Here is a 12,377-nt window from a genome sequence, read left to right as displayed (position 1 = left end):
TAATGGTTCCCAAATCTCTCATCCATCAAATATTCCTCCCTAGTATCTCAATTAATCATTTTTTATCAAAGCAAGTCAAAGGATTTGAGGTTTGTTCCCCAGAGAAACCCTAATTCATCTATACACTACAATGCCTTGCTCATGAAGCAACCTCTGCCCATGGTCAAATACAATCAAGGGAAGTCCTTTAATTCATAATTTCATGCATATTTGAACTTATTTGAGTGTCCTCAATCATCAATTCATCAAGATATGAGTTGTGGACTTGAGAAGTTGATCAGTCAATTCATCTGACTATTTTGAAATGCACTGAAACCTAACGTTTTATGTGTTGGTCAAATGGAGATGATCCCAAAAGAAAAAATGATCTTAAGGAAAATATGGACAACTTTCATTTTCATTAAAAATTTATTTGAAGCATGGAAGGTCATCTCCCATTCCAAGACATTATAGGTCATTTTGACTGAAACCCTAATTTTGGGTCAACTTCCCAAGAACATAACTCATCCATATTTTATGATTTTGAGGTGGGATAAAAAGCATTGGAAATTTTAATATGTCTAATTCAAATGTTATGTTGAACAAAATTTCATAATCTCAAAGGAAATACATGTGATAATGCAAGACATTATAGGTCACTTTGGACCAAATGCATTGAAAGGCAAAAAAGTCCAACTTCAAGTGCCCATAACTCTTTCATAAAAAATCCAAATGATGCAAAATGTAATTCCATTTTGATTTTCTTTAAATTATCTACAACTTTCATGTTGGAGGTTTTTCCATTTGGGGCTTGCATCATAAACAAATAAGGGCTTGAAATTGGACTAATTTGGCAAAATTCTCAAAGGCATGTTTTGTACTATGAACTTCATGGCCTGTTTTCATAAACTTCCACACTTCAAATGGATTTTTGCCCAACATAAATTTTGTTCCTTATGTCAAGACCTTTCCAACCATTACCCACATGCTTATGTTTGGATTTTGCAAAAGGGACTTTCGAAGACTTGAAGTTTTATGACCAATTATGCATTTCATGGTGAAACCTCATATGCAAGCAATTGAAATGCAAACCACACGTCCAAACCTTCTCCAAATCATTTCAGCATCCATTTGCATTGGCTTTTGGGCCCTCCATGCGCCTGTACAGGCCCATGCATGGAGGCCCTTATCATCCATGCACACAAAATTTTCATGCTTGTAGCTTGCATTTGCTATAAATAGAGGTGCATACCTCCATCAGAAACCAACCTAAAGGCGCCTGAAGCCCTGCTGAATTGATTCCCCAACCTCTCACTAAAGGAACAATCTCAATTTTCTCTCAAATTTCAGATCTAAATTTTGATCTCCTCGATTGAAATTTCAGATCTAAAGTTCCTTAGCCTTCATCCACTTCATCCAGAGATCACACTGCAAGCTTGAACATCAAGAATTCGTGCTCCTTAGTTCTACATTTCAGAGGTTTACATCAAAACTTTTCTTCTTCGAATCTCACTGAATATTATTTGTTGCTTGTGTCCATTTACATTTCTGAAGTCCTCACTTGAGAGGCAAGCCAGTGGTGGCTTTGATTTTGTGTTTTGATGAACTTCGGTTTATGTACCTGAATTTTCCAACTTAGATTTCTTATTCTATAGAAAGATTAAGTACAATTCAAGGTTACAGGGGTGATGTACATCACCCCAGCTTCATTTTGGTGTATGGATCGTGAGTTTTGGTTGAGGTTGTATAACCTGCATCTTTGGCCGGAATCCCTGGTCTCGCCGGAGAAGACGGTGGTGTACACCACCTTCCGTTTGCCAGGTTGAATATGGGCCCTTGGATCTGATTTCCAGATCTAATCTCCATCTTCCATCCTTATGACTTTATTTAATGCAAGGTGTGTCTCATTGACTTGGACTCACCATGAGCAAGCGCATGTGGAACGTCTGATCAGCCACGTCAATTAATAAGGCTTGATCAGACGCCTGTGGTTTTTTCTGATTTTCTTAATTTCCATTTTATTTCTTTTATTTCATTTAACTTCAAAAATTCATAACTCTTTCATTTTAATTCCAAAAAATATAGGACTAATTGCATTCTTCTCCATTTAAATTCTAGTTTCTAAAAATGGTTTTTAATATTTTTTATTTTGTCATTTGATATTTTTTGTGAATTTTCTCTTTTCTGGTTATTTTTAATTCATTTTAAATAGTTTTTGATATTCAAAAAATACAAAAATATTTTCTCTACCTCTTTGAATGATGATGGATCTATGAAAAATATTCTCATCAATTTTTTAAATTTATTTGAGATTTATTTGAGATTTTAGTTCAATTAGATCATTTTTATTCATTTTTTAATTGATTAAAAATAGTTTCTGACTTTTAAAAATGCTGAAATTTTTTGTCAAACTTTGTTTGACCTTGTTGAATTTAGGATAAATCACTTGGACTTTTCAAAGTTGATTTGAAGTGATTTTGAAGTTTGACCTTTCATTAATATTTTAATTCAAGTTTATTTTAAATATTAAAAATGCCAAAAATATTTTGTTCATTTCTTGACTCCCAATCTTCATCTCACTTCTGTTTTTGATTGTTTGACCATGATCCTCAATGTCATTGGTCAACACTTGTTGATTGGTACATTCCATTTCATCTAATGCACTTTATTTTTTCCATTTTCATTATCCATTATTCATCTCCTTCTCCTTCTTCTTTTTTTGATCAATGAGTTAAAGGTTGATAAGTTGGCATTGATTAGGGAGGTTTAATCTTCCTTGATTCAAATCTAATTCATCTTGATCAATTGATCAAGTGAATGGCTTTGCATTAAGGATAGATTGCTTCCTGAATCATGCAAAGGACTTAAACCAATACAAGATCATTTCCCCTTTTCTTTTGGTATGGCAAGTTGTTGGAACTTGGTTCACTAATCAAGACTTCTAACTTGTGTTTGTTGCCTACATTATTATTGACCGGCCTCAGATAGTTGTGACTTCTACATAAGTCCAATTACGATTGCTTAACATAGCGCTAAATTTTCCTTATGGCACACTAACTACTAACCATTAACCATTAACATTTACTTTTGCACTTTACATTTATACAATTTACAATTCTTGCACATATTATTCATTTGCTTTTCCCTTTGCTCACTTGAGCACATGTTTATGTTAATGAAATTTGTCTTTTGCTCACTTGAGCACATGATTGTGTACTTTTGTGCTTGTGTTTTGTTGACCAAATGAAAAGAATTGGACAAAATCGACTTAGATATTAGGACCTTACCCAAGCTAATGGAGTTTGAAGAGCAACTATGCCTCACGCCTTTAGAGTGCTTAAATGTCAAAGAGCAACAAGGCCTCATGCCTTTAGAATGCTTAAAACTTGAAGATGACTTTGAAAGGACCCACTTCTAAACTCCTCTTGTCCATTCCTTGTTTGTTTTTGTAGAACTTTTTGATGTGTGCGTTCTTGTGATAGGGATTCCAACTTGATCCAAATTGAGGAACCATTACCATGAGCTTCTAAGAGAGAGAGATCCAAGATACATTGAGGAGTTTTCCAAGAGTTCATTTGATTATTGATTGCTTGAGTTTATGCTTTGTGTGATTGCTTATTCCAAAGGATGGGAGCTACTTGGATCATCAATATGATCTCAAGAGAGGAACTCCATTTGTGGTCTTGTTTCTTATCCCTCACCTCTTGTATGATCAGGATTTAGCCTTTCTTCTTCTTCCCTCCACTCTAACCCAAGCCAAAACTTTTGTGCAAACATTTAACACTTGTTTTCAACATTAGAAACCTAAGCCTTATGCTTTTTGTTTTCAAACTTTCTTTTCATTACACTTATTTTGATTTAATCTTTAATCCACTTTGACCATATTTTATAAATACTTTTCATTGGTAAATATAACCCATCCAAATATCTTTTTGTGGTTTCAATGGCTACTTTCTTAATCAAACTTTTCATAACCTTTAGCTATTAGGTTTGAGTTATCCTTGAGGTAGATGTAATACTCACCTATATCCTTAGTGATGGACAATGAGTCTTCCATGCTTATTATAGGGTTAACCCCTCACTAGCATGTTGAAGCTATCCTCACATGGTGGATTTGTGGTTTTAGGTTGAGTTTTCTCCCTTGGATAACAAAAGACCTTAAGGCTTTTCACTACGCCAAAAAAGACCTATGAGAGCGCTTTTTTTGGCCTTTAAAAGCGCTTAAAAGCGCTGCCGTAGGTGGCGCTGCTATAGGTTTTAGCAGCGCTTTTTGTTTACTAAAAAGCGCTGCTAAAGGTTGTCAATAGAGAGCGCTTTTTAGTAAAAAGCGCTGCTAAAGGTGGTATATAGACAACCTTTAAGAGCGCTTTTTACTAAAAAGCGCTCTCTATTGACAACCTTTAGCAGCGCTTTTGAGTAAAAAGCGCTCTTAAAGGTTGTCTATATACCACCTATAGCAGCGCTTTTTACTAAAAAGCGCTCTCTATTGACAACCTTTAGCAGCGCTTTTTAGTAAAAAGCGCTCTCTATTGACAACCTTTAGCAGCGCTTTTTACTAAAAAGCGCTGTATTTTCCTCTAGTAAAATAACAAAACGCTGCCTTCAGTTTAAGCCTACCATTTCAACCTGTAATATTTTTTGGGAATAATCCCATAAACCTGTAAATCAAGCCTCTCTAATTCAAGCATTTGGAGTCATAATTCAAGCATTTGTAATTTTTTAAACCAACACAAGCAAACCACAAGAATGAACACATTTGGAGTCATAATTCAAGCAAACCAACACAAGGATAGATAGGCACTGAACACATTTGGAGTCATAATTCAAGCATTTGTAATTTTTTAAAGCAAACCAACACAAGAATGAACACATTAATCTATCCATGAAATTAAAGATATCACTAAAATTATAAAGAACTATACACAAGTCAAAACTAATATGTTATACGGCCTATTTGGAGTCATAACTAATCTGTTAAAAATATAAAGAACTATACACTTGCCAACCAGAAACCATTCTTCATCAAAGTATTCATGTTATTTTGAAACCATTATATACTAATTAATCTTTTCTCAATAAAATATTGACACAATTCCTCCTTGATTTGTTCCAACTGCAGTCTCGTGTAATGAGCACACTTGTATTCATCAAAGTACTACATAACAAAACATAATATGCATGATTTAGTTAAAAGTAATAAATAATATGAAATATTCGATAAATATTAAAACAAATCCTAAGTTATAAATCCATACCGTGATTGGAATCTCTATTTGATTCATATTAATGATTTCCCTCATAAACCTCATTACAAAGTATCCGCAATCGATACCTCGGATTTACCGAACAGCAACGTCGAGAAGGTCAAACTCACGGAAACACAGGGAATGAGCGCTGTACATATAAAACAACATCAAGGATAAGTCATAACGTATAAAACAATTCAAGAAACTTATATGATGCACATGAACAATTCAAGAACCAAGTAATCGATCATTCAAGAAATTCAATTCACAAGTAAGAACCAAGAAATTCAAGAACCAAGAAATTCAATTCACATTATCAATTTTATTAAATTATCAACTCGATGGGGATATAAGGTTAGTGTGTCAATGGACGAATCGGTATATCAATAGTTAAACTACGTGGACTAATATTAATAAAAGGAGTGCTAACAATACCAACTCTAACACTCTTTTATTGGGTGAAACTCGTCTAAGTCCCACTATTTTGAGTCTTTTGTCTGTCTCCTTTCCAAGAACTCAAGAGCTTGTTGCGACCAAAACACAGTTCCAAATATCATAACTGCTTCCTAATGCATAACTAGAGCTAAATAATATAAAACTGTCTAATTAGCTCAGACCACTAATTTTAGTCCACGTAGTTTAATAGAAAACTGAAGTGCAAGACTGAGCAGTAGTTTGCAATTGCATTGCAGAACATGTAATATATCAGCAAGCTTGGATGAAACCATACAAGTCATGCAAGTATATTTTCATTGTGACATAGAAATTGAAAAATGTTGTCATGACAGTGACCAGTTTCTTTTATGTATTAATTTTTCAATTTGGGAAATAACAAGAAAACAGTTACAAAACCCACACAGTAAATCTTGTAATTTGTATATCCTAATTTGAATGTGTTTTAACATGCATTAGGCTATACATTACACAACAGGGAAATCAATTCGGAGGATGCCTTATGAACTTCTAGCTTCATTGTTCTGAATTCTTTAATATTTCCCTGTCACAATAATACGATACCATTGATTACAAGAGCAAGACCCAGTTGAATATATCAATACCCTTTCAAACCTTTTCCCATATTACAAATTATTTCACGAAAGATATTTTTATTAAAAAGAACCAAAGTCCCTAATTGAATTTGAAGTAAAGTGGTGATATATCTAGTGACTAACACATCATACCGAAGGAATTCGCATAAACTATCATCAGCTCACAAAGAGGAAGCACATGACAAGAATCAATTTAACAAACCTTCAATTCAATCATGTTATCACCATCAACAACATGTCAGCCTAACTATCCAATACTGATACCATCAAGAAACCTAAAATATACGTAAAAGGCATTCACCATAGAGTTGAAAAACATACTCTCATAAGCCTCCTTGTACATATCCACCAAACGAGGTCCAATTCCTTTTCTATAATATTCCCAGTCAATCGGCTCAGGCTCCTACAGATTGTGAAACATAGAATAATCAAGGATACATTTACAAAAGGGGAAAATATCAATAAATTGATACAAACCTAATCAAAATTGATGATAGAAAAAACAGAATACAAATTTCAAAATTTGCCCTAAAATTCAATGGATCTAGCATCTAAGAGTAAATCGGAACCCTAAGTAGAACGAAACTAGAGAGATCTGTGAAGGAATCTATCTACCTGACTGAACTTTGTTTGAAGTTGGCTGTTAACCTCGTCGAAAGCGCGACGGAGACCGGAGAATTCACGGCGAGCTTCATCGGAGACGAGAAGCTTAGCCATACCTTCCCAATCAATGTTCTTCCCGGCTTTGAATGCAACATCCACCACTATTTTGGCTGGTCCGCTCATTTTCGCTTTCTCTTGTCCCAAAACGCGATTCCGATTTGTTTCTGCTTATTCTCTGAAATCACCTTCACACCTAGCCACTATCACTACCAATGTTACGCTTGGTAGATTGGGCCGGGTTCTTTATGGGCTTGTCTGTAACATTGATTATTTCGATTACGTCTCCAAGAATTCAGATTATTTAGTGAAAGAGGGATTTCTGAAAGTCGGGGATTTTGTAATATTAGATTTATTATAATTTTTATAAATGACCTATGAGAGCGCTTTTACCATGAAAGCGCTTTCATAGATGTGAGACTGAGACCTATAAGAGCGCTTTTACCTTAAAAGCGCTTTCATAAGTCTGAAACCCATGAGACCTATAAGAGCGCTTTCATAAGTGTGAAACCCATGAGACCTATAAGAGCGCTTTTACCTTAAAAGCGCTTTCATAAGTGTGTGAGACTGAGACCTATAAGAGCGCTTTTACCTTAAAAGCGCTTTCATAAGTGTGAAACCCATGAGACCTATAAGAGCGCTTTTACCTTAAAAGCGCTTTCATAAGTGTGAAACTCATAGATGTGAGACTGAGACCTATAAGAGCGCTTTTACCTTAAAAGCGCTTTCATAAGTGTGAAACCCATGAGACCTATAAGAGCGCTTTTACCTTAAAAGCGCTTTCATAAGTGTGAAACTCATAGATGTGAGACTGAGACCTATAAGAGCGCTTTTACCTTAAAAGCGCTTTCATAAGTGGAGACCTATAAGAGCGCTTTTACCTTAAAAGCGCTTTCTTTACATAGGCGAATTTTTTTTCAAGCTATTACAGCGCTTTTTTTAAAAAGCGCTTTCTTTTTGGTGCTGCCAAAAGCACTTTTTGGCGTAGTGTTTGGACCAATCAATTCACCAACTCATTTTGAGATTTTTACCCCAAACTACGAGGTTTTGATCCTAATCTTTTTTTAAGATGGTACGTAGGCAATGGGTTCATCCATCCAAACATAAAATGTAAATAAACTTGTATATTCTTTTCTCATCTCTTCAATCATATTTGCACAAATAATTTTTCACAAAATACCAACCTTACAACAAAATGTGAAAAGGGCTCCCTAGGAGTACCTAGGATGTTTTGGGTGCTTAAAACCTTCCCATTGCATAACCAACCCCCTTACCCAGATCTCTGACATTTTTACTAGTTTTTGATTCGATAAAACTTTTAGGTTTTTGTTCGCTTCCTAACCATTCCTTTGGATAAATAGAGTGCGGTGGCGACTCGACTTGTATGATTTACCTTAGATTTAGTCAATATCTCTAATGGTAACGAATACCCCGTTACAGGAGTCAATGTTACTATTATTTTTACTGTGTTTGTTCATTTTATTTCTTTTTCTCTATTTTTTTTATAGCTCGGGTTTTTCTTTGCTATTCTTGTTTTTCAACCGAGTGCCTTTCTTTGGCCAGTGCTTCTTTTGAACCCTCGAGTTTATTTTCTTTTCTCTTTTTTTTTTCTCGACGATTCTCTTATTATTATTTTTTCGCACTCACCTTGGCTTTTGAAACTTATGGGGTTTTACCCCAAACTTAGAATTTCAACACAGCTTAATAATATCAACTTGACTCCGAACAGGGTAAGGAAGTGTTTTGACCGCGGGGTACATTTATGGGGTTAAACAAACAATGGATACAGGCTCAAATGGGGTTACCAAAGGATAATATTAACGGGATGGCTGGAAAGGCTCAGGGGTATAATCAAATAACATGCCTTAGTGTGTGTATACATTAAGTGAAACTCCTAGAGAACCTACGCAAAGTCAGAGTGATAAAGACATAGCTAAATATCGCTCATGATGACAAATGTTTTTGGCTTTTTATGCACTCACCATGTTAGGTAAAGCTTGACAGCATCCACAGTACTTCGAGTATGGTGCGATTTCTTACTCAACTCGGAATGCACAGGGACCCTACATTAGTTGAGCTTTAGAAATTGCGTCTGATCTTTTCTTCAGCAATATCGACTTTCTGGGAAGATCCTTCATAAAGCAATAGTAAATGGAGTGATCATTTCATCCACTACCGTTATTGATCGTTACCTCATCCAACTATAATACCCAGAACCTGAAATACATGCAGCACATGATACCTGATAGTACAAATAAACCAAATGTGAAATGGTAAAAATTAAAAATTGGGAAATAATCAACAAAAATAAAAGCAAAAAGCATAGTAAAACCTCCCACACACTTGAACTAAACATTGGCCTTAATGTTTTCGAACAAGATAGGAGGAGGGTGACTCACAGTGCCCTATTGAGGGGGCTAGACCGGGAAGTGCGACATGCCCACACAAAATTCACTTTTTTCAAACAAATCTCAAATCTGCAGGCCTGACACGGGTCGTGTCAGCTAACACGGGCTGCCGTGTCAGGCTGCTATTATGCTCATTTTTCAACTTTTTCCATGTGAGTACCTTCTCCCTTTTATGCAAGGCACTGTGCAAACCTAAAATAACAAACAAACACAAACAATAATTAGAATTAGTACCGTGTGGGTTGCCTCACACAAAGTGCTTCGTTTAACGTCGCCTAGCTCGACGGTTCATTCCCATTGTTATGGGGGGGTACTTCAGCCTCCAAACCTTGTTGCCCCTCTTGTACAAAACTAGGAAGCTGTCTCTTTCATCAGTATGAATTCCTTTGTGCCACAAGTCCTTTTTAACCTTCGTATCCTTACCTTGTTTTCATTTTCTTTTCTTTCTCTTGGTCTTTGGAATGGAGATGGGAGTTTTTCCAGTCAGGGTGGCTAATGGCAGTGGTGAGAGTCGAGAGGGCCTTCCTGTATCTTTCTCTGATGTTGGTATGTTACTTTGCCTCTTCACCTCTGTCTTGATTAAGCCTACTTAATAGTGAGATTTTGTATCTTCCTCTAGCTCCTGGTATTCAATAGCATTCAATGTTATCTCTTTGTCATGAACTTTCAAGGTTAACGTGCCCTGATCCATGTCGAGATTGCATTGACTTGTCTGCATGAAAGGTCGACCCAGAATGATGGGTGCCTCATCATCTTCAGGTATGTCTAGGATTACAAAATCAACAGGAAAAGTCAAGTCCTCTATTGTTACCAGTACGTCTTCTGCTATACCATATGCATCCTTTCTTGAGTGATCCGCAAACTTCAGATTGGTCTTTGTATCACTGATATTTTTAATACCCAACCTGTGATAAATTGATAATGGCATCAGACTTACACTAGCTCTAGAATCTATTAGTACCTTTTTGAAGATTCTTTCTTTAATTGTGCATGGTACTGTTACAGTTCCCGGATCATTTTGTTTGTTAGGAATTTTCTGCCCTAGTGAGTTTGCACTATACTTTTCCTTCCAGGCTACCTGTTCTTCTGTTGTTGGTTTCTTTTCTGCCATTACTTCTTCCATGAATTTCTTGTACATGGGCATCCTTTCAAGTGCTTCAAACAAAGCCATATGAACCTCAACCTTTTTAAACATTGTCATGAATTTCTCCAAGTCTGACTCACTTGGCTCCTTCTTTATCATTCTCTGAGGGTAGGGCAACTTAATCATCAGTTTAGTCTCTTTTGTAGTTTCCTCTTTAGTCGGCTCGCTCGGTGATATAATTTTTTTCTTTTTAGAATCCTTTTTCTCTGTCGTCGTGACAGTATTAACATTCTCCTGACCTCTTGGATTTTGAACTGTTTCACTTGGTAAGGAACCTGGTGTTCGAGAACTTACTAGTTGCTGTGATATCTGCCCCAACTAAACTTCAAGATTCTTTAGGGAGGCGGTGGTGTTTTTCTGATTGTTTCTAGTCTCTTCTTCAAATTGCCTATTTTGAGCTGCCATGTTTTCAATGGCAATCTCCCAGTCTGCTTTCCTTGGAGCTTGCAGTTGTTGATATTGAGTTTGATATTGACCATGACCCTGTTGTGGAACATTCCCTTTTTTATCTTTCCAGGAGAAGTTTGGATGATTCTTCCAACCTGGATTGTAAGTGTTAGAATAGGGATTATTCTGCTTCAAGAATTTGATCTCTTCAATTTGTTGGGGAGTCGCAAAGCAATAGACTGTGTGATGAGGTCCATTACAGATTTCACAAGTGCTCGTCTGAGCTGGCTGAACCTGCGCTATTTGTTGAGTACCTATATTCATAGCTTTCAGCTTTTCGTCTATTTCGGCAACAACTATGTCTTCCAGGCGGATTTTATTTGTCTCTAATTTTAGATCAATCACCCCATCTGGCTGACTGGTACACCTATCGTATAGCTCTAGATGCTCATTGGCAGCTATTGCTTCAATAATCCTCTTGATACCAGTGGCTGTTAAGAAATTTGTTGAGCCACCGACTGTTGTATCAATCAACTGTTTTGTTTTTAATTTCAACCCATTAACGAACATCTGCATTTGTTCGGTCTGATCCATATTATGAGTGGGACATGCGACTAATATCCTTTTGAATCTTTTGTAAGTGTCTCCCAATGATTCACCATCCTTCTGTTTGAAATTCAGAATTTCATACCTTTTTCTCAGGAATACTGATGCTAGAAAGTAATCATTTAAGAATGCAGTTTCCATCTCCTCCCAGGATGTGATACTGCCGGCAGGAAGAGAATAGAACCATTCTTCCGCGCCTTCAGATAAAGTGAACGGGAACATTCTTAATTTTTTGCTTCATCAGTATGACCATCAATTTTCAGGGTGGTGCTCATGGTCAGAAATCTTTGCAGGTGTTTGTTGGCATCTTCATTAACCTTTCCGGTGAAAGGTTTTCTTTCCAATTGATTGATCGTGCTAGGATGTAGTTGAAAATTTGTCACATTCACCGGTTGGTTGACAATGGTCAGTCGACCACCTGGTGCGTTTGCACCTCCATAGTCACCCATGAGTCTTTCCGGAGGAGGTGGAATTGGAGGAACTTCAGCCATTGGTTCCTTGACTTCTGGTTGATCCGAGGTACTTTCTTCTGTAGAATCCACTCTTTGTTCTCTGCGTCTTCGGTGAAGGGTTCTCTCAATTTCTGCGTCAAAAACAAATTTTGCTGAGGGCTCTCCTCGCATACACAGATTAGTGAATGAAAATATATAAATGACAGAAAAATAATTTTATTGCAGAGCAACAAAATTTTAATTGAACTTAAAATTAAACTCTATATTTTGGCAGTCCCCGGCAACTGCGCCAAAAACTTGATCGTGGTTAATAGCAAGTGTACTATTTTGCCTTTTATAGTAATAATGGGGAAATTCCCCGAATGTCGATCTCAAGGACTGCAAGTTAATATTGAGTTTAAATTATCATTCAATTAAACAAAAAGTATTAATTTGGATTTTGAGTG

General features: G+C 36.3%; 1 protein-coding gene across 1 annotated transcript; it reads right to left on the bottom strand.

Moving 5' to 3' along the window:
- Positions 1 to 4,856: 4,856 nt before the first annotated feature.
- On the bottom strand, positions 4,857 to 7,158 carry LOC127073766 (ATP synthase subunit d, mitochondrial). The gene is made up of 4 exons (XM_051014985.1): positions 6,890 to 7,158; positions 6,596 to 6,677; positions 5,235 to 5,373; positions 4,857 to 5,134 (listed from the first exon to the last, which is right to left on the bottom strand). The coding sequence occupies exons 1-3, from the start codon at positions 7,058 to 7,060 to the stop codon at positions 5,288 to 5,290; spliced, it is 339 nt and encodes a 112-aa protein (XP_050870942.1). The 5' UTR covers positions 7,061 to 7,158; the 3' UTR covers positions 4,857 to 5,134; positions 5,235 to 5,287.
- Between the last annotated feature and the right edge of the window lie 5,219 nt (positions 7,159 to 12,377).

The sequence above is a fragment of the Lathyrus oleraceus genome, chromosome 4 (assembly GCF_024323335.1).
Source record: "Lathyrus oleraceus cultivar Zhongwan6 chromosome 4, CAAS_Psat_ZW6_1.0, whole genome shotgun sequence".
Taxonomy (NCBI): Eukaryota; Viridiplantae; Streptophyta; class Magnoliopsida; order Fabales; family Fabaceae; genus Lathyrus; species Lathyrus oleraceus.
The sequence above is the reverse complement of the archived record's forward strand: the minus strand, read 5'-3'. Positions and strand labels throughout refer to the sequence as shown.